Raw genomic sequence first — 23,287 nt, 5'->3', positions numbered from 1 at the left:
AAGCCATCCTTCAACAGAATGTTTTTGGGTAATGTGATCACAGCTCCCATCACATCAAGAAAAAAATAAAGAGTTAAATCATTCAAAACAGCCGATATGATGCCAAGTTGAGTAGCAGTACTTTCCCATTTGTTCCAAAGCCATGAGTTTTATTTTAAGTGATTTTAAGTAATAGAAAACTAGAAATAAATAGTGTTCTTGCCTAGGAAACAAATTCACATTTACCTGTCATTCATAAAGTTAATTCTGTATTATACTTTGTCTAGCAATGCTGACTTCAGATTTAATAATCATGGCAGAGAACACAAGGGAAAGAAGGGAACAATATAGCCATGCAAACAAGATAGCTACCGATTATGATTTCACCTCTTTGGTGAGAGCTATGGAATTGTTCCTAGCTTTCAAGAGCAATTGGCAGGTGTCATTTTTCACATTAAATATTCCTCAAATATTAGGTACTAGAGAAAAATATGGCCGATGGGGTCATGAATGGAACTCAGATTTATGAAGTAAAATTGGGAGCTTGGCTGTGCTAGCATAGACTACAAACATTTAACTCCACCCATGTATTAAAAAAGAGAATCGATTTCACAGTAACTGCTAGGGTTTTTGCTTCCCTTTAAAGTGACTCACCATATTCTCCATTTTGGAAGTATAATCCAGGTTCTTCCTTGATCACTTTTCGACCAATGTTGCCATACGTTAGATCCAAAGCCCGTTCTCTCTCTGTAGGTGTGACTTCAGGGCCTTCGGCCTTACTTCCCACTATTCCATCTTCTTGGATACTAAAACATGGTGACTTTGATCTGATGCTCTCTGCTTGACTGTTGGTTGGAGACATGGCCAGGAAGGAAGTCGATTCAGAGGTGATGGGGCTACGGCTACCGTTTTGATAGTCCAGATCACCTGCCACTGAGGAAGAATCATTGGTCATGCCGTCGCTCTCCACAGACCCATTATCACTCGACTTCAAACTGCTTTGTCGCTGCAAAGTCAAAGCCGAATTCACCATTTTCATATGGTCTTCTAGCACTGAAATACTGGAAGAAACAGATGTTGATGGATCAGCTTGGGCATTGCAAGATTTAGAAGAATGGTTTGGGCCGTTGGGTGATTCCAAGTCTTCATCCATTTCCATGCTTTCATTGATCTCTAAGCAACAGGGATCTCCATTGTTCTCAGCAGAAGTAGCCTCCATGTCATTATTATCATGGGTGTTTTCCGCCACTGGGATATTGGGGATCTGCCCTCCCATATGCATACGAATGTGCTGCTGTAGCACCACTGCGTTTGTAAATTTCTTTTGGCAAATGGGACAGGAGTGCTGCATCTTCAAGGGAGTATTTGCCCGGTGCACACCGTAGTGTGTTTTGAGGTTACCTTTGGTGGAAAAAGCACGGCCGCAAATCTTGCACTTGAAGGGCCTCTCCCCCGTGTGAGTGCGGTAATGCATTTTGAGGGAACTCTGGCAACTGAGAACTCTATGGCAGATCAAGCACTCATTGGGGTCAGTGGTGGCTTTGTCAATGTTCTCTACCAGCTGCTGGAGCTTTGTTGTTTCAGAGCCTTGCTCACCAACCTGGCACCCGTGGAAAGTGTTCCCACTGCAGCCAGCCTGCGGAGAGCTCTGGTTCTGCTCAGCTCCCGATTCATGACTGGCTGGACCCGATGAAGAATCTCCTTCACTTTCTGGAGAAGGCCTAGGCTGGGCATCACTTAGAGGTATGTTGGTAAAAGGATCCTTGCTACTTGTAGGGTTGGAAGTGTTTGGTGGTGGCAAGGCCGAGCCAACGGAGCCAGGCAAGGTGGTCAAAATAGGTTTGGAATCTACAATGAGATTAGATTCATCTAGTGGGACAGACATGCCATACGGTATGCCAGTGCTGGTGGGCACATTATCTAGGTGTTCAGGCACAGGATAAGGATTCATTTTGATGTGAGGGTACTTGTCTTTATGCCGCTGGAAATGCACTTTCAGATTGCCTTTGGTGGTGAAACGATTGCCACAAATGTTGCACTTGTAGGGCCTCTCCCCAGTGTGGGATCGGAGGTGGATTTGCAGAGCGCTATCGTTGCCAAAGACTTTGCCGCAAAACTTGCACTTGTGTTTGAAAAAGGACTCCTCTTGGTTTGGTTTACTTTCAGGGATGCTCATGTTTGCTACTTTCCCTTTCACCTTCTTTGAGGGGTCGCCGGCTGGGGAGACAGTGGGAAGGGGATTCTGGAAGATAGCCGAGCTGGAGGATTGAGGTAGCAAAGGGCTCAGGAAGCGAGACATGGAACCCGGCAAGCTTTGACCTGCCTCAGGCTTCAAGGACAGGGCAGGAACAAGCCCACCGGCCACCGAGACGGCTGTCGGAATAGCGAGATTTGGATGAGGTAGTTTGCCTTGCTTCAAGGATTCGAGGGATAGGCTTTGATTCCCAGCTTTCTGTCCAATTAAAGCAACAGCAGCTGACAGCTGCTGGGACATATGAGCCCCCAAAGCTTTGAAGGGTTCTGCAGCAGCAATGGAGGGATGAAGGACATGGGGGGCCATCATGGCAATTTGGATGCGGATCTGCTCCGTCAGCTGGAGTTGTTGGAGTTGCTGCTGCTGTAGGCACATCAACTGCTCCAGGATCATTGGGATGGCACTGAGACCAGCCACGGAGGGAGGGAGAGACTCTGAGGTACACTGGTTGACAGCCACTTTAGTGCCATGTATAGTTTGCAAAGTCACGTTAGTGTTTGGTACTTTGGGTTTGGGGAGAAAGCTTAGCCCTTGAGTTGCGGAGGCAACGGAGGACTCTGTTTTTAGATATGTCATTCCTGAAGGTTCCAATCCAGCTTTCACTTCTCTCTTTTCTGCCGAAGCTGGGCAGCTCTTTACATGACTCTCCTCAGCCAGCCTACCATCCATTTGGCTGGTTGGAAAAGTCTTCACAGAGCTGTCAGGGAAGGCTTCTAAGGGCACCGCCCCTTCACTGTCATTCATGATGAGGACAGGTTGTGTTTTAGTGCAATTTTTCTTATGCTCGAGGAGTTCAGTGAAGTCAAAGAACTCAGCGCAGCATTTCTCACAGACATGGGTTTCTTCAGTCCGACATCTTTTGGCATTCATTTCACCTCTGTCACCTGGGGTATCCTGTGGACTTCCTGGAAAGACATCAGAAAGAGAGAAAAGATCTGAGTGAAATGATACCATGGACCAGAAAAGGAAGAGGCCCTCATGGGATGAGTTTGCAGTAGGAGTCTCCAACCCTGGTAACTTTAAGACTTGTGGACTTCAACTCCCAGAATTCCTCAGCCAGCCATGACTGGCTGAGGAATTCTGGGAGTTGAAGTCCACAAGTCTTAAAGTTGCCACGGTTGGAAACCCCTGGCTTGCAGGATTGAAATACATAGGAATGGGGACGGTTTTTGTGCAGTCTCTATATCTGCTACTGGTATAGTTTAAAAAATTTGTGAGTTATCCTAGGACGGGGGTCTCCAAATTTGGCCATTTTAAAGACTTGTGGACTCCAATTCTTCAGGGCTGGCTGAGGAATTCTGGGAGTTGAAGTCCACAAGTTTTAAAATTGCCAAGTTTGGAAACCCCTGTCCTAGGACAAAGACAAAGTTGATGAATCAAAGTTGGGTTACAATTTTTGTGACCTTGCTTTCCAGGTCGCAATTTCTCCTGGCAAACCTCCTTGATAAGGACTAGGTAGTCTTAGTGGCATTGGCAGAATTGGCTGTCCACCATTTTGATTTCCCAGTGATTGGATCTACAGGTGGTTCTTGACTTGCAACCATTTGTTCAGTGAAGTTACAACAGCACTGAAAAAAGGGACTATGGCTGTTTTTCACACTTACGACCGTGACTAAAAAAGTGACTATGACCAGTTTTCACACTTAAGAGCATTGTTGCATTCTCATAGTCACATGATCAAAATTTGGATACTCAGAAACTGGCATATATTTATGACAGTTGCCTTGTCCTAGAGTCATGTGATTACCATTCTTCTTGGTTGGTTTCTAACAAGTAGTCAATAGGGAAAACTAGATTCATATAACAAACACATTTCATTTAACAACTGTAGTGATCTGCTTAACAATTGTGGCAAAAAGGTCATAAAATGAGGAGCAACTCACTTAACAACTATCTCGCTTAGTAACCAAAATTTTAGGCTCAATTGTGGTTGTAAGCTGAGGACTAACTACGGTTCTGCTTTTCAGGTAGCTACGTGCTCAGGAGAACAACTATGATGGTCTTTACCAATTTGAACATTTCCAGATTTATTGGGATTGTAGAAATTCCCATTAGCCTGGATAGGCTCCTCCAGCTAGGAATTCTGGAGCATGCCGTCCATTGCTTCTGTTAAGATCAGGTGGAGGAAGGGTGATTTTTGAGCAACAGCAGCAACTGCTAAAATAGTATTAGTTTTAGGAAACCTAACTTGTGACTCTGCAGAAATAATTTGGAAAATCCTTGCAAGTAGCCCTATAGATGTCATCACCATTTTCTAACCTTGAATGGATTTAAATCCAGATGTTAAGTGGAAAAAATCCCAAATCACTCAAGCTTCCCCAAATTCTTTTGTTGGTATCACTACCTGTCTACGGAACTTAGGAAGATAGTAAGAAACGGAGAGAATCTATTATGTCAGAGTTCCAAGTAATGCACCCATAGAAAGCAGAACTCTGAGGCAGGCAAATTCCTCAAAGAACAATTTATTGGATAGTGGCACAACTCATGAAAGCCGACTCTGAACATTCCCACGGCTTTCACCCAATTAAAAAGTTAAACTTTCCCCTTTCCCCCAAGTCATTGGTCCCACTGTCCAATCCAGGTGCTGGCCGGTTGCTTGGTTACTTCACTCCTCCTCTGGCCAGCCACCTGTGAGAATGTCCTTGGTTCCCACAGGAAAACGTTTTTGTTTTGGCTACAAAACCCCATCTAGCTATATCCCCCCACCTCCCTGTTCCTTCTTCTGCTTTGTGGCAACCCTGAAACCTCCAAGATGGCCTCAGCCAGGTTCACTTCAGGGTTGACACTATTATGTATTTCAATTATGTGGTATACAAATGAAACAATATCGTGGGAAGCGCTTCCAGAGGGAGAGAGGTAGGTGAATTTTTTTACCTCTGTAAGAAGAGAGGGACATGTATCCACATCACAGATCCTGGAAACCATATGGCTTTGTCGTGTTATATATGCTAAGAAAGCATAATAAGACTCTGCAATAATTTCACCGAGTTAATTTTTCTTTGAAGGCTCCCCCGTGTGGCAAAATTAATATTTTCATTATCAGGAGAAGGCTGAAAAATCTGTCCTCAAACTGATAGAAACAACTATCAATGTTTACCGCAGGGGGAAATGATCATAAGAAAGGATGGCTGTGTGAAACTGTAAATAGTCTAATATCTTGAGCTGGGTTGACACTGGAAGGGCTGAAAAAGCACGACACAGATGGTGCTCAACTTACAGCTGTTTGTTTAGTGATTGCTCGAAGTTAAAACTGCACTGAAAAAGTGACTTACAATCAGTCCTCCCACTTAGAACTGTTGCAGCATCCCCACAGTTAGGTGCTCAGGTGCTTGTCAACTGGCATGTTGTTCTGACCAAAACCCTTTTCCAATAAGACAAACAATAACTAAAGGGAACAGAAACCTTTTAATGAGTCTTACGAATCCTGGGTTAAAAGGCTGCTGCAAACTAATTAACTTTGATAAGCACAAACCTCACCAAAACTGTGCGAGACTGCCAAGAATCACAGATAAGAAATATTTCACAACACAAGAGTCCAACTGAAGATACTGTAATGTCCACAAGGCTCGACTTTCAAAACATCTTTGCTTCCTGCAAAGAACGTCCAATTCACAGCTGGCTTTTATCTTCTTGAAGGAGGGGCCATTACCTTGGAGCCTTACTCCCGAGTCGCCCGTGCTGTTGCAGCTGCTCTTTCCTACAAGCAATCCACACTTGGCACAGGCTCCTTGGGAACCTCCTCATCGCTGCTGCCAGCCCCCACAATCTCTGAAGGCAGCAGTCCACTCCCTAATGGTCCTGGCTCCTTATCTGAGTCCTTGCTCTCCTCAGCCGTCCGCACCTGCTGCCGGCTAACCACAACACATGTATTTGTTATGGTTCCAGCATCCCATAATAAATACATGCCGTTTGTGACCTCCCCAGCTGGCTTCCGACAAACAAGGGGAATGTGGGAAGATGGTTTGCTTAATGGCTGAATGATTCTTTTAAATGCAGTGATTTGCTTAACGACCGTGACAAAAAAAAAGCTCATAAAATTGGGTGCAACTCACTCAACAACTGTCTTGTTGCACAATGGGAATTCTGGATATTCCCAATTGTCATCGTAAGTTGAGGACTACCTATTGTATAATGAAGATGTGTCATTCTTGTGTTGTCTTCGCACAACACTGGAAAAATGAAGAAACACCATGAGATGAAGAAATAATTAAGAAGATACTAGATTGGCAGAAATCGACAGATTGACATTGAAAATTAAACAGAAAATTAAAAAAAAGATGTGTCATTCTTAGCAGAAATGCTGTGGCAATAAAATCTCTTCTTTACATCAAAATTCACAATCAATGAATTTACAAGGAATCACTGGATAGGCATCTTTCCCTGTTTTGTAAGCTATTAGAGGAATAAAATGCAGTATTTTTAGTGGGGGGAAAACTCAGGGAGGGCACCTTAAGATGTGGGGAAGGCAAATGAAACACAGTGTTTTACACCTTAAATGCAACACTTTGTGCAGCACTATTTTCTTCCTGATACCAGAACTGTAATGACTAGTAGTAAATAATGCAAGACAATGCGCTATGCAATGCTAACCACAGCAGAACCTCCCCAGAACCTTATCCAGGTCTTTCTCAGAAGATCTTATCTAGATACAGGTTCCTTTTCTCATTCTCAGGTGTGTGTGTGTGTGTGTGTGTGTGTGTGTGTGTGTGTGTGTAAGATGAAACTGAGAAACCAAAGTAAGTTGGTTGAGGTGTAGACTGTGTGAATTTGTTCTTTAATCTTGCAAAATGTGGAGCAGCACCATTATTTTGGTAAATGAGAATGTTGCCTTCAGCCTTGGAAGAATTGCTTATACTCTTGCTTGTATTCAAGCAAACTGAGATTCCACTGTCTCCAAAAGGATACAAATGACCAGCTGTCTGCAAGGAATATAAATCCTTCCATTCCCCACCATCCAGTCAGAGCTGAAGAAGCTTCTTTGATGAGAAGTGAAATGTCTTCAAAGAAAAACCAGGAAGTCCAGTTGCCTTTTGAAAAAGCACCTTTGGGACAACCATGACCTGGATGACTGGGAATCTCCAGAGACAGTGTTTCTCAACCATGGCAACTTGTCAGGACTTCATCTCCCAGAATTCCCCAGCCAGTTATGCTTAACCAACATGCCAAGGTTGAAAAACACTATGCCATAGCATGTATAACTCCATAATGTATGGTTTACTTGTTTTTTTACTTGTTTTTTTGCATTCCTGATGGCAAAACAAGGGACAAAAAGTATTTTAAAACAAGCAATTCCTTTCCAAAACCCCAATACTTCTACCTAAATGGATTGAAATTTTAATGTCACTACATAACCATGACTTGTGTAACCCTGAAAGAGAAAACATTTAAAAATATTTCCTTGCTTCTTCAGGTAAATGATCACCACGTTCTTTCTATGGTCCTACCTACTTTCCCACCTTTTAATCTTTTTTGAATCATCAGCGTTTTTGCTTTTATTTTGGCTGATGTTGGAATAGTTGGACCCGATCAGTTCTTGGAAAGGAGGCCACCAACAAATCCCAAGAAAGTACATAGAAAGAACAAAGAACAATTTTTAAAAAATGTTCCAGAAGGTGACAATGTCAAATCACCTCTGAAATGCTGTCAAGAAAACTATATGGACATATCCATGCAGTGATCATGAAATGAATTCAATAAAAGGAGACTTTACTTTTAACTTAATGCAATGCAGCTGAAAGTATAGCTTGTGGAAGTCCATCAGATGGTCTGCCATAGGTTCCTGATGTTACTGGGCCACAGCACTCAGTCCTGCTCCCCTCCCCCACCCCAAATGCACTGACAGTCAGTTCAATCATGATAATGGATCAGCAGCTGAACACTGGATCACTGAAAGCAGATTTGACTTTAAGACTAATTTGCCTCTAGTCTGTTATTATTCAAGAGAGTTCTACTGGAGAAACCTTCCTGACTAGCATGTTTATGCAAAGACTCTGTTGTTATTGCACAGGGTGCATAAAATGATCCAAATGGTACACAGGAGTATTCTTAATTTTGCAATACATTTCGATTCATCGTTTAATTTGAAAAGCCAAATGACGAAGCTGGTGGGAAAGAAACACACGAAAATAACCACAATCATTGTCTCGATTGCTAAAAAAAAAAAAAGTGTGCTGTTAAAACAGAGGGAATAAAGTGCTTAATCGGGTAATTCACCTATTTTCTGAATAGTTATTCAGTGGCCCGTGACTGCAGGAAATACTGCCTCAGCAAAACTTCCAAACGTGAACTATACGAAGGAACAGTCTTTGAAAAGCAGTATTTTGAGATATTTGTAGCTAGTAGTTAATCTATTAATTATGATTGCTTTGAAGATCACTCATCAGGTTTTAAACAAAAACTTTATAAAAGTAAATGGCAATTTTACAGAGAAAAGCAAGGCGGCCTAATTTTTTTTTTTAATAATTCACTTATTATAAGAGTAAATGTCAGCTTCACTATTAACAATTACAAACATGTTGTACAGATAGCTACCGTGTTCCTCCACCCACAGTTGAGCAGACACACACTGAATCATTTATACCAATAAAAGTTTTATGGAAGATGCAGAAGAAACTGCCGAGTTCAGACAGAATCTTCCCCCTAGCCCAAAAGAAAGCTGTTTGCATGTTTTAATGCCAAGACACACAAAAATGGCTTATCACACTCAGCAGTGGAAAAAGTGGTTTTGAAACATTTCTTTGAACTCACCCACCTAAAAACTCCAGAGGAATATGACCCCAGTTTTTAGTGTGATTTGCAAAGTCTCTTAAATTTCTTTCTTAACTAGAGTTCAAAACTTAATGCTAAGATTCAAGTAGCAGACTGCTGCCTAAATAAGCCTTACGGTGTTCACTGCAGAGTCCATTTCTTGTGGGTTTAACTTCCAATCCAGCTCCCTCCTTCTCCTGGACCCAGGGCTGACTGGAAATGCCAGCGGGGAGAGCAAAAGATGAGAAGCGGAGGGTGGGGGGAGAAAGAAAGAAAAAGTGCAGATGGAGTCATCTTTTAACTTAGCAATATCGTAGGTTTTTGCACCTCCAGGGAAGGAGAAGACCAGAGGCATGCAAAGCTTTGGGGGCCAATACTCATATTTCAGTTTTTGAGAGTGTGCCATCGTTGCCCTTACCAAATAGCTACAGAGAATTTCTCTTTCAATAGTGTGGATGGCAAAATGGAGTCACATAGCCAATGACAAACTATCTATTTCTTAGAAGGCCAAGTCATGAGATATTCTCTAGCTTCCTCCAGTGTAAGTTTCACCGCAGCAGCTTAACCACTTCATGGGTATATATGACAACAAAATCCAGAACTGCAGCCACCCACTGTTTTAATTTTCAAAGTATGTCTGCAGCCGGGGTTTCAAACTCGCATCGTCACATTGTCATGTGACATATCGCAACTTTTTTCCCCTTTGCTAAACCGGGGGTTTGGGCAAGTTTGACACCCCTAGTCTCCAGGATTTATTGGGCTCGGCTAAACTCTTGAGCGTAAGGTGTGATGCTGGGCTTTATAGTATCCCAAGGTCACTTTTATTTTACCGAGAAAAAACTTGAAATGACAGATGGGCCACAAACTCATGGCTGTCAATTACCACAGTTGCAGGTACACCGATGCCAAACTGCCAACCAGAGTGACTGACTATCAACAGCTGGTTTTATCTGTGAAACTTGGACAGAAGAATCCTAACCAAAAGGGTGCCTCCTTTAAAACTCAGATAGAAAAGAAACATTTTGCCAACCCATTTTCACCCAGCTAGTTGCAATGGGTGAAATAATAAATGTCTTTGTCAAAGAAAGCAAAAAACAAACAAACACAGGTCCAATTGCCTTGGTCTTACTTTATGCTAAACTATTAACGCTTCTGGTCTTCCCTTATTATATGAAATCTGTTCTGGGAGTACCTTCTATATCTGGAACAGTTCTAAGGAAGGAGAAGCTGAAGAAGAAACAATGAAAAAGTATTTTTCCTCATATCTGTTAAAGATGAACAGCTCTACTAACTACAGGTACTCCTTGACTTACGACCATAAACGATCCCCACATTTCTGTTGCTAAGTGAGAAATTTTGTTAAGTGAGCTGTGCCCCACTTTACGACTTTTCTTGCCACAGTTGTTAAGTAAATCATTGTGGTTGTTAAGTGAATCTGGCTTCCCCATTGACTTTACTTGTTGCAAAAGCCACATGACCTTGGGATACAGCAACGGTCATAAATATGAACCAGTTGCTAAGTATTCAGATTTGATCATGTGACCATGGGGATGTTGCAACGGTTGTAAGTGTGAAAAACAATCATAAGTCCCTTTTGTCAGTGCTGTTGTAACTTTGAACGGTCACTAAATGAACTGTTGTAAGTCGAGGACTACCTGTACTATATTTTTCCAGTTCTGTTTTGACAGTCCTGTTTTTCAAAATTAAATCAAAACTGAGAGTAATTTGCTTTCAGTTCCAGAATGCAGATGTGGAGATTTAACAGCCCCTCATTAACCTGAAGATGTGCAGCACACAAAGTATCTAAACCAGGGGTGTCCAACCTTGGCAACTTTAAGACTTGTGGACTTCCGGCTGAGGAATTCTGGGAGTTGAAGTCCACAAGTCTTAAAGTTGCCAAGTTTGGACACCCCTGATCTAAACAATCATCAGCCTGATGTTTGATAATATTTCATGCATCATCTAGAAGGCAGACAGTATTTTCTGGCACAAGGAGATAGATGCTTGCAAAATGAATGTGTAATCACTAGCAAATCAACAAACCTGAAAGAATAAGCATATTTCCCAGGCAACACAATTTATTGAAAACAAAGAGGTTTTAGCCTGAACAAAATGAGGTGGTTAAACTAGAAGGTGGATTTAATCTAGAATAAAGGTAAAGGTTCACCTCGCACATATATGATAGTCGTTTCCGGACCTAGGGGGCAGTGGCAGTGCTCATCTCCGTTACAAAGCCGAAGAGCAGCGCTGTCCGAAGACGTCTCCGTGGTCATGTGGCCAGCATGACTAAATGCCAAAGGCGCACAGAATGCTGTTACCTTCCCACCAAAGTGGCCCCTATTTTTCTACTTTCATTTTTACGTGCTTTCGAACTGCTAGGTTGGCATAAGCTGGGACAAGTAACGTTACGCGGCGCTAGGGATTCGAACTGCTGAACTGCCAACCTTTCTGATCAACAAACTCAGCGTCTTAGCCACTGAGCCACCCTTTTTAAAATCTAGAATAAGATAAGGCATTTTTAGAAATCATCCCAATTCATACATTTCAATCACCTGCTAGCAATTACATAACTGTAACTTTGCCTTTCCCCCTAATAATCCATAGAAATTTAACCAGCTTGGAGGATTGAAGGAGGCAACTATTCTCCTTCAATAGTCTCCTTAATTACTAGCAAATTAGTGAACTGTAATTTTAGAGAGTTTTCCCCATTCCAATGCGGCAACTGACTAATGAATTTATGGTAGACCCTGGGACCAGTCTCTGAGCCTAATTCACTCATAAGTTAGTTTTGATGGGAATAAAATTAAGGAAGAACCTCGGGAAAGCTGTTCTGAGTTTTCACCGAAAACGAGGAATATGAAATTATGACAGATATCCCCCCTCCACAAAAACTACTTCTAACATGGTTTTGAAGTTCTGGTATCATTTCCCCTCTAATCAAGTGACTGCTTTTGGGCACACAGCAATTGGCAAGCATTTACAGCCATTTGCAAAGTCCTATGGTCACATGACCATGATTTAGTTTCTGCTGGAAATGTACAATAGTTGTGCTGGCAAAAATCGTCCCCTGGGACACAATGGGTTCACCTAGCAACTACAGTGTTTGCTTAACGACCATGGCATTTATTTAATGACTGCTCTGATAAAAGGTCATAAATTCTGTATACGACTGTCATGGCTTATGACCATAATTGCCAGACTTGGTGATGGTTAAAACTTGAAATTTAGTTAAGCACAAGATATAAGCTCTGGCATGTCTTTTAAGCTTCTGGATGTTGATTATATTGCTTGGGCAAATGTTAGAGATCTCAACACGGAAAAGTCAATTATTTCTCCCTTCCAGGTTTATTTTAACTATGATTTGTTGAATATACAACGGGCTGGGTTTAGAAATAAGACTAACTATAACCTACTACCAAATGCCATCATAGGGAGGTTGCCAAAAAAGGCAACAGGACAGCCCCAAGCTTTGTTTCCTATTCAACAGATATTTCATTTGATTGTGCTGTCATGGCCACCAACTTGACTCTTTAAAGCTGTATGACAGACAGATCCTCAGCTCATCAACTCTTTCCCAGTGAGTTGTGATCCTTTTGAAGAAGAGCCAAACTCCCTTCGCTTTTAAATTAAATGATTGACTTGAGAAACAAATGTACCACAAATCCATGTACCACAGCAGCACATCTATCTATTCTAGCAAAATGTTTGGTATTCTTCAAAATAGAAAGATGTGAAAAGCTACCATACATGGATAAGCAGTGAGATGTTGCAACCAAAAAGAAAAGAAGTCCAGTGGCCATGACTCAACTTCCAAATGGATCCGTTTGGAAGAAATATCCTACATTTAACCTATGGACGTTATGTAGATGCCATCAATTTGCATCATGTATATCTAACCTCCCTTAGTCTAAAGTTTCTTCGGAAGATTCATAATGTTCAATTAGATTAGTTGCTAGTAAAAGTCAAACTAGGTCAATGGCTGGAACAGTGCAATTCAAGTTTTAATTTCTCTCATATTTCTCTCATACATTCTTATGACACTCATATGTTCCTTCATGTGGAGATGGAACTATGATCAGAAACTAGCAGTTGGAATGGATGCATCAGCAGCCCTCAGTGATGAAAGAAAGAAAATGCTGGCATGAGAGCTTTGCACGACAGCCAGGAATTAGCCACTTTCATTAAAAGCTTGAAAGAACTAACCTCCCCGTCCCAATATGAATTTCCAGCTCTGATACGAGAAGCATAGCTTATTTTCTTGGACTATTGGGTAAGTAGATGCTGACAAAATTCAGAAATACTGGAGAGATTAGCCCTCTTTGGTTGAAAGACATGAATACGAAGAATGGAGTTCAGTGAGATGGGTGGCATAGAAGTTAAATAAAATAGTAAATAATAAATAAACAAAGCCCTTCCCTCTCCATTTCACAACTTCCAACAGTAAGTAGGGGTCTGAAAGGAACGTCTTTTCATGTTGGTTTGAACATGCATGCAGTTCTCTACATGATCCAAAATGTTGAGCAGGCTTCCAAACCATGCAAACAGTTATTCTTGTATTCAAGCAAACATATATACAGTATTCCGGTAGACATGCATGGTGATTACTTGGTGAAAAGTGAAAGAAAGGAGTAGGGCATTTTGTCTGCCCAATTTTTAAACTAGTTTGAGCTTTCTAACACCTGCACAGGGTTAGTTGTGATGCAAAAGCTCGAAGACCAAACACAATGTATAATGTATTTGTGAGGGAAATGGATGGTTCAGAAATGTGAAAAACCTGAAATAAAATAAATAATGCAGAAAGGTGATGGCATTGAGTTTTAGGTACAGCGTAGAAGAACACTTTCAGTTTGTATTAACTCTAGATGATTCATGCTGACTAAGGTCAAACTTAACGAAAGAAATCAATTACCAATCCCCCAACTATGAAGAACCAAGATCTAGTAAGTGATCTTAAGGTCTAGGGAAGCAAGATGCTCAGTACTTTTTTAACATAGGAGTCACCTGTTATCTGCTCCATACAAAGAATGATTGCCAAAGAAGCAATCAAGGAGCCTCCTAATACCAGGGCAGTAAAGTATGAATTTTGGGCAAAGAGAATCAGCAAAGAAAAAGTCAGACAGACTTTGATTATCTGAGAGAAAGACCCAGCAGCTTTGAGGAGGGAACAAGAGGAATAGATCTTCAGCTCTTCAACCACCATTTTATAATTTTCCATCCAGTGTACCTAATATTAGATTATGTTATTGAGTAATGGCTATCTGTCAACCATGATTCAACCAGATAAGACTAAAATTCAGGCAATAAGGAAACAAATGAGCTAGCAAATGTAAAATTAGAGCAGCACAACAGTGACTCACCAAATTGTGTCACATTGTTCCTACACCCATTAACTTGCAGCCCTGCAGAAGAGATGAGACACTTTCTATTTTGCAGCAGGAGATGGGTATATAGAGGAATAGTTCAGAGGGAGGGAAGGTGGGGCTGAGCTTGATAAACCACAGATCATACAGACCTGGTTTTAAATCTTAACAGTACAGCTAGTCCTTAACTTGAATAGAATAGAATACTTTATTGGCCAAGTGTGATTGGACACACAAGGAATTTGTCTTGGTGTAAATACTCTCAGTATACATAAAGAAAAGATACATTCGTTAAGAATCAAGAATCATAACGTGCAACACTTAATGATAGTCATAGGGTACAATCAACAATCAAAATACTAGGAAATAGTCAATATAAATCGTATAAGCAGACATAAGCGACAAAGTTACAGTCATGCAGTCACAAGTGGGAGGGGATGGGTGATAAGGAGTGACGAGAAGATTAACAGTAATAGTAGTGCAGACTTTGTAAATAGTTGAACAGTGTTGAGGGAATCATTTGTTTGGCAGAGTGATGGCTTTCAGGAAAAAACTGTTCTTGTGTCTAGTTGTTCTGGTGTGCAGTGTTCTATAGCGTCGTTTTGAGGGAAGGAGTTGAAACAGTTTATGTCCGGGGTGTGAGGGGTCTGTAAATATTTTGCAACAATTCATTTAGAGACCGTTTAAAGTTACAATGGCACTGAAAAATGTTTTTCAAAGTTATGACATTCGCAGCATCCCTATGACCATGTGATCAAAATTTGGATGCTTGGGAAACTGGTTCATATTTATGACGGTTGCGGTGTCCCAAAGTCATGTGATCCCTTTTTGTGACAAGCAAAGTCAATGGGGAAGCCAGATTCACTCAACGATCAAGTTTTAAGGGTTACCCGCTTATCAACTGCAAGGATTCACTTAACAACCGTGGCAAGAAAGGTTGCAAAATGGGACAAAACTCACTCGACAAATGTCTCTCTTATGTTGAGCTCAGTTGTGGTCGTAAGTCAAGAGCTACCTGTAGTTGTGAAGTAGACTGCTTCCTGCTTTGGAGAAAGCCCGTATGAGGAGAGATTGGATGGCAAAGACTATGGAGATTCTCAGTCATCCAAGTCATGGTTGCTCCAAAGGTGTTTTTTTTCCCTCTGAAAAAGCTTCTTGGGTGAGAAGAGAGCAACTTCTAGGAAAAACGAAGTCCAGTTGCCTTTTGAAAAAGCACCTTTGGGATTGGATGGCAACATGCAACTTTTCTCAAATCCTTTGTGATCCTAGTACCAATTCGGGCACATTTCACTTCCAAGACTCAGACCTGAACAGAAGTAATCAAAACCACCTCATGCATTCAGAGTGTCTTTCACGATCCAAAAAGAAACAACACTTCTGAATCACAACAAAAGCCTTTTTATCCCAGCATCTTCTTTTCTCACCATGGTCAGCTAGGCGTGCTCAGAAACCTCAAGCGGGGTTTTGAAGGCAATAATTCTGATTCTTGGTTGAAATACCCAGACAAGTTCATGCATTAGGCTAAGGCAGCCATAGCCTACTTTGCTTTGCCTTAGAACGCAGTGCGAATCTAGTCATGGCCAATAGCTTAGCACAATGTAATGCTAGCTAATCATGCTTTTTTTTTCTTTTAGTCACTGGAGTGCATGTGAGCAGCAATCACCATTAAAAATGAAGTTTAATAGAATTTAGCATACCTATTTCCCCCTCTTCTTTTGCCCAAACTGTATCATCATTTTTATTTATTTACAACCTGCCTTATTTTTTATAAACAACTCAAGGTGGCAAACATATCCAAAACACCAGTGGTGAGATTCAAAAGTTCCCACCACTGTTTCTGTGGGCATGGCTTGGTGGGCGGGCTGCAGGGGTGGCATCGCAAGACTTGTGCGCCAAACACATGCTTTGCGCAAGCGTTAAAACAGTAAAAACTAAGTTACTGTGCCTCTCAGCTATTTAGCACAGCAATCCGCTCTGCCATGCCAAACAGCTGAGAAGTTAAAAAGGACCTAGGAGCAGGGGCGGGCGGGTGGGCCCAACTGTAGCGTGTCGGAGAGACTTAGAGCGAACCGGTTCTCTGGCAGCTAATCTTCGACGCTACCAGTACGCCAGAATGAGGCCGAACTGGTAGAATACCACCACTGCAACACACCTTCCTCCTCCTATTTTCCCCACAACAACAACCCTGTGAAGTGGGCGGGCTGGCCCAAAATGATTCAGCTGGCTCTGGGACTAGAACTTACGATCTCCACTCATAAATAAATAAAACAAATGGACCGCTACCTAGCCTTTTGGACAAATATAATCTGGTTCCTTTGCAGGTAACAATGAATTTCAAATTCCATAATCCCATGTTGGTTGAGAATTAAAGAAGTCGATGTCCAACATACCTGAGGAACATTGAGTTGAGAAGAGCTGTTTTATTATTTGTCACAGTGTAAATCTATGTATTACTTAGATAAGAATAGCATATCCACCTTCCATTCTCTTAAATGTGAGAAAAAACTGTAGAATACGGATCGGGTCCAGGTGTAGGCTAAAATTCAAATTTAAACTGAGCATATTGTCTGGGGATGATGGGAGTTAGAATACCAATGCATGTAGAAAAATCACATAGGGAAAGGGTAGTTTAAGGTATTATAACCCCAGATCCAGTGTGTGAATATCAGGTTCTGTGCCTCTTCAAAAAATGCATAGGCATTTTATGTCTTAAAGCTCTTGTAAATTTATTGAATAACGCAAATGCACCAAACTCAGCCGAGAACAAACAGGAAGCAGATCTTAAAGTGTAGATGAGATCATGCGATATTGGGCATCAGTATTTAACACAAGTCCACGAAGTTTTCCCTGGTGCCCTTTCATAATCTGATTTAATTTACTCAAGTGCTTACAACTGCTGATAGGATCCAATTTGTTCCAAAAGAATTCTCATGCTTCAGAGAATTATTATATTCATCCCACTTCCATTATGAGGATTGGTTTTTAAAAATTTGTTTTCAAAAGTTGTCCACCAAAGCAGAGATTGTCATTCCCAAATAGGGCATAATTCAGTCAAGACAAAGCACTTTGAGATCTTTTTTTTTTGTTGGCAGAATATGGATGGTTTTGCTCCTATTAAAATTATAGCATTGGGGATATTATGAACAGATCATGTTAAAAGTCAGCGTCTCTCACAAAACAAGATTTTTACTTGTTCTGCAAAAGAGTAGTCGCATTAAGCACAGAGCTAATACGAAGAACAACTATTTCCAAATTGTTTCTTGGGTAGATATTTGACTGGTGGGGTGGGGGTGGGAGGGTATTGCTTTATTTGGTTAAACATTTCCAATATTCCAAGCATGCAGATAACACCATTAGATAGCCTAAGAGTTAAATCAATATTAATTAGTTACACATGTGGGTCACTAAGAAGCTTTTGTGTGCCACTGTAACAAAAATTAAAATGCATGAGGTTTTTGATTTTGCTTTCAGCCATTTAAAAGTTAAAACACAAATCAAACTGTCACAGCAGTTTGTGAATATCACACCACATGTCAAGCAGATGATAAAACTCTCACGGAATTAAAAGTCTTGCACCAAATTAGGAAAAATGCAAAATACTCAACACATTTGTTAAGAGATTGGAGAAGGCTAAATGTGTTTACTGTAGTTGCAAATAAGCCACACAGAAGTGAAAGGAATTCACCCACTTGAAACAGACTTCAATATGCTGCCTTGGAACAGCACATAACATTAACCATTTGAAGGAATGTAATACTACCACCCCTACCCAAGTAACAAATTTTCTTAAGAAAATTAAGCTTTAGCAAAAAAAAAGTCTACCAACGTCACTAAACATGATTTTAAAGAGAGAGGGAACTGTTCAAATTCTCAGACATTTGGATGGATTAAATTAAATAATCCCCATGTTTATATCACAACAAATGGCCTTCTAAGAAAGGCAAACAAGCAAATAGATACAGGAAACAAAAGAGATTTAAAATAAAATTTGACCTGATGGAATTTCAGAAAAACAGGATCACAACTGATGGGTTATCTATGCATGAAAGAGTAATGACTTCATCCTTATTGGGTAATTCTGCATTCCTGCCAGGAGCATTCGATAAGCATTAAAAAGCATTATGATAAACATATCAAAAAAGCATTGATAAAACATAACACTATCTATGTAAAATACTGCAAGAACTATAAAAGAATTCTTAACTAGTGATCTGGACTGGGTTTGAATTTAAAGATCAAAGCTGGGGGAAATATAGACTTCAAATGTAGACATGACGAGCCAGAAACCCATGTATTTAAGTAATAATAGAGAGTACCTCATTCAATTTTGCACTGCATCACCAGGGAAGAGACAGAAAGAAAGGAAGGAAGAGAAGAGGGGAACAAGTTGTTCTATCTTATCCAAGAATCATTTCTCCCTCTGCACCGACTAGTAAGCTATGTAAGCTTCTACGTACCACCAAGTCCTCCAATTATAAACAAGGCAACTCCAGACCACACTTAACACTAGGGCAGTGTTTTAACCAAAACAGCCCCAAATCCTGCTGCCAAGGTCAATTGCGGGAAAGTCCTAATTGTAAGCTTGACATCAACTTACCACCCACAGAAGGCAGGAGGAGGCAAAGGTTAGAGCAGCAGCTTGTCAAAAAAGCATCATAAACTGCGTGAGGCTTCGGAGAAAAGGCCCAATCACTGCAGCCAATATAGTGTTTCACTTACATTTTTTTTAAAAAGGTGGGGACAGAAAGAAAATCATCACGAAGGCACCTCCCCCCACTTTACCTTCTCTTATAAGCATTAAAATTACTGCTTGCTAAAAGAAACTTTCTTGTCCTAAGGACGGTTTGTACTGCTTAATCTTTTTCTTTCTTTCTGAAATAAAAGGACCGTGTTTGTGCATGTTTCAGGTGGAATTTTTGGAGATCTTTTTCACACCAGTGTATGTCAGAAAGCAACTGATGCAATCAGGAAGAGCTCTCCACACGCCGTTTCATATTTGTTTTAACCTTTCAAATGTAATAGTTTAGAAATACCTGAAGACCCTGCAGTTATTCATATGGAAGAATCTTATCAGATATACCTGACATATTAAGAAAAAGAAACTTGCCTCAAGGACAATTAGCAGCTGCAAAGAGCAATTAAATCCTTTGGACAGTGGGAAGTGCTAATTGTCAGTATGAAATGGTTGCTTTTAAGACAATTACCTGTTATTATTTTGACCAATCAAATTAATCATCCTTCCCACTCTGGCTCTCCCTAAAATCCACTTAATTCTTTTTTGAAAATTTCTGTAGTATCTGGATTTCAAGGCAAAAGATAAAAGAACTTGATTTCATTATAAACCCCAACCAAGATGTAGGAAAATGGACCCAACAAATCTTTGGGAATTCTTAAATTAATTTTTTTTAAATTATCATCATACCTTCAAATGCCTAAGCTGGATAGAGCTCAGTTGTGAGACTCGTTCCACGCACAAATTGTTAACAGATATCCTGTCAATTTCCCACCTTTAAAAATATTCTCCTTACCATGTAAATACATCCCACTACAAAAATAGAGGGCAAGAGATTGACAGTACGTTAATGCAACACAATTTCCATTCTATTGTTAAAATTTTATCCTGCATTTATTTTTGTTAACTCAAGGCAGCGTCCATACCCTAGTGGTCCTCCCTCCTATTTTTCCTACAACAACAACTCTGAGAGGTAGGATGGACCAAGAGAGAATGATTACTCCAAAGTGACCCAGACTGCTTTCATCCCTAAGGCAGGACTAGAATGCATGGTCTCTTGGTGTCTAGCCAGCACCTTAAACATTGCACCAGATTGACTCTCTTATCCAGCCCCTGAGGCTGATGTGAAACACCCAAGTTCAATTCCTTATGGTATTTGGCTACATCTATCTCTCAGGCTTATCCCAAGGTTACAGACTGAAGGAGAAGCAAAGGCTGCATTCATACAGCACACAGAACCCTCAACCATTTATTAGCCAGAATAGTGAGGAGTGTCAGTTTGCAAAGGAACATGCAAACTAACCACATTAAGGCTTAGCAACATGCTGTGGGAACACAGCCAAAGAATTTTCTGATACTGTAACCCTGCCACCTTAAGTGCTGCAATCTTTTAAGAACACAAGATGCTTGATTACTTATAGGAGTATTAGCTATTTTTTTATTTATTTTTTGCAGGAGGTTTTCCATAATCTCGGACTACTGGCCATATTCGTTAAAGCTCATGTCCAAAATATCTGGATTTTTCTTTTTGAACACATTCCTTTCAGAATTGGAATGAACTGAGAACCACAGTGGGGTTTCAGACAGTGTGTTAAACTTTAATTTGCTTATTTTCTTGAATAAATGAAGCCACACTAGCTGAGTTTATATAAAAAGGCGAGTAAAGCATGTTTTTGGCTTTGTTGCATGCAAATTCAGCAAGAGAGTTTAAAGAAACTTGAGAGATCAAGCACCTTGCTCAGTGACCTGATTTAATAAGTTGGATAAGCAGAACTGGATCTTCTGCAATTGTTACCTGGGAATTGGCCCAAATTCGTTGAAGGGCATCAAATGCAATATTGTTTTTAATGTGACTGTAGCATCATTGGTTTACACCCTGTTTGGAAAAATCCCATTCAGTGAACCTCAGAACAGCATTCTGGGAAGATAGGCGTCTGGGTGTCGCTGTCCATTTCATCCGATCCTTCAGACCCTAAGCATTAAAAACCCCAAGGCAGGGAAACTAAATCCCCATTTTTAATCTGATGGGCCATGCGATGCCAGCCGCATCCTCGAGGTGGCACAGCAGAGCAAGCGAAACATCCCGGATCCCTACGATAAACAAACATTTCAGCGCGATTTTAAAAGCGCGGATGCTTTTCCCCAGATTGACAACATACTCAAAGATTTATCAAGACGTCGCCTTTTCTCTCCCTCCCCCCAAATCCCCATTGCTTCCCATGTTAAAGGGTTCCGCAACACTAAAGTGACAACCCCACAACGCTGAAGCCTTGGCTGCAAATTATTGTGTGTGTGTGTTATAAGATAAAATTGATTCAAAAAGTATTACTTGGAAGCTCGGGTGCCCTGCAGCGGGAGCACAAACACGCTTTTAAGCAGGAACATCTACCTAATCTTCTGATTACCCTCGCTCCCCCCCTCCATCACTCAACTCCAAAGAAATTATTAACCCTTTTGTTTCAAGACAGTCTCCGGGGTGGGTTTCCAGCTGCCGGCAGCGAGATTTACATGTGGAAACATCACCTCCAAAGTGCCCCCCTCCCGCGCCAGCTCCATCCTAACCAGATGCACAAAGGAAAAACAGTCATGCATTAAACATGGGATTTATAGCCTTCTGGCTCGCTCGTTTTCTTAAATCACCATTAACCGGACTCAACAATTGCACATTTTGGACTCAAAAGAAAGGGGGAGGAGGGGGGGGGGCAAGAGACTCAAACCTTCTGCAGCTCTCAGCCACCCTTTCCCCAAAAATATGCATGCCTATCAATTGGGATGGCGGATCTGGGCTTCAGGGAGATCTTCTTCTCCACCCACTCCTCGCTTGCTTAACATTAAAAGTGGACCTAAAGATTTCACCCAAAGTTTGCATTTTCTGCCTCTGGAGCTGGGAAAAGAGATTTTTTTTTAAAAAAAGATAGGGAGACGTATCGATTAGGCATAGTTTCCAATATTTTAAAGTATCAGGTTCCCACCCATCCACGCACGTCCGAAACTACAAGACTCAGAACTAAACTGATTATTTCTATAGTGTCTTTCCCCTTCCTGGGGGAATCTCTTCATCTCCCATGCGACCCCTCCCCCCTCCCCGGAAAAAAGAAAAGAAAAGGATGGATCATAGATTTGAAATCCCGTTTTCCAAAACCTTGGGAGATTTCAAAGTCCTCGTTCTCCAATTCAGCGCACCATTCCGAAATTGTACCCCCTTCCCTTTTACGCTTCGTCCAGTTCTCCGCTTTTAACACCAAAGCGCTTCTCTTCCAGCGCCGGCTCCCCCCCCCCTCCCCATATCAAAATCAATTAAATCTGCGAGATGATCAAGCCATGCTATCATTTATAGGAGATCCGAGAGAGAGAGGAGGGAGAGAGAAGGTGGTGGTTCCATGCAGCTACTTCGGGAAGATTTTAAAAGCTCTCTTGCCCTCCCTCCCTCCCTCTCTCTCTCTCTCCCCCCCACCATATTAGCTCACGGGAGTTATTTTAGGAAGTCGGAAATCAAAGATGGCTGGAGGTCAGGCTACAAAAGGTCCCAAGCGATTGTAATCTCTCTCTCGGCGAGTTTTTAGTTACTAAATGGCAGAAGCAGCAGTTCATCCCAATAGAGGCACAAACGGAGGGGGGTATCACAAAAGGTATTTCGCAGTGTTCCTTTCGGCGCCCCCCCCCCTTCCAGAAATATTTAGGGAGTTACCTTCTGGCCGCGGCTTTCGGCTACGATGGCTCCAAATCAATCCTGGGGGGTGAGTGGGAGATGCTAAAGACAACCTACATTTAGGAGGTAGAAAAACTTTTTTTTCCCAACCGGAGAGGGGCTTTGGGGGGCAGGGAGGAAAGAATCACCCATTAGGAAAAACCTGGATTTTTCTTTTTCCCAGAAAGGGAAAAATAGTCTTGAGTTCAGAGTTCAATTCCCCCCTTAAATTAAAAAAAATTATCCGAACTTAGATTCAATCACGGATTGATGAAGGAACAGGGGGAAAATATGGGGTGGCACACATGATGAATAAAGATATATCTATATGCACACTTTCCGATCTGCCCCCGCAGTCGTGGGAAATCAGGATGAAACAGAAGTGGTCCAGATATCGAGAGTTTGGCTCAGGATCCCGGTCAAGAAACCCCGATGCGCCATGGGGTAGGTGGGAGAAGGAGCCACTCACACGCGCACAAAAGCAAGCAAAAAAAAACACCCCAGCCCCCAACCGATCCCCCTGCCTG

General features: G+C 41.4%; 1 protein-coding gene across 1 annotated transcript in view; it reads right to left on the bottom strand.

Annotated features, from left to right (window-relative positions):
• The window catches only part of SALL4 (spalt like transcription factor 4), a 31,715-nt gene that overhangs the window by 8,178 nt on the left and 250 nt on the right, over positions 1-23,287 (bottom strand). The window contains exon 2 of the mRNA XM_087959277.1: positions 634-3,138. Coding sequence (XP_087815403.1) covers positions 634-3,138 — 2,505 coding nt within the window. The remainder of the gene's footprint in view (positions 1-633; positions 3,139-23,287) is intronic.

This window comes from Notechis scutatus, chromosome 3 (assembly GCF_049901735.1).
Source record: "Notechis scutatus isolate UNSWTSFEM ecotype Mainland chromosome 3, rNotScu1.2, whole genome shotgun sequence".
In the NCBI taxonomy this organism is placed as follows: domain Eukaryota; kingdom Metazoa; phylum Chordata; class Lepidosauria; order Squamata; family Elapidae; genus Notechis; species Notechis scutatus.
Note: the sequence above shows the minus strand (reverse complement) of the source record. Positions and strands in the feature narration are given on the sequence as shown.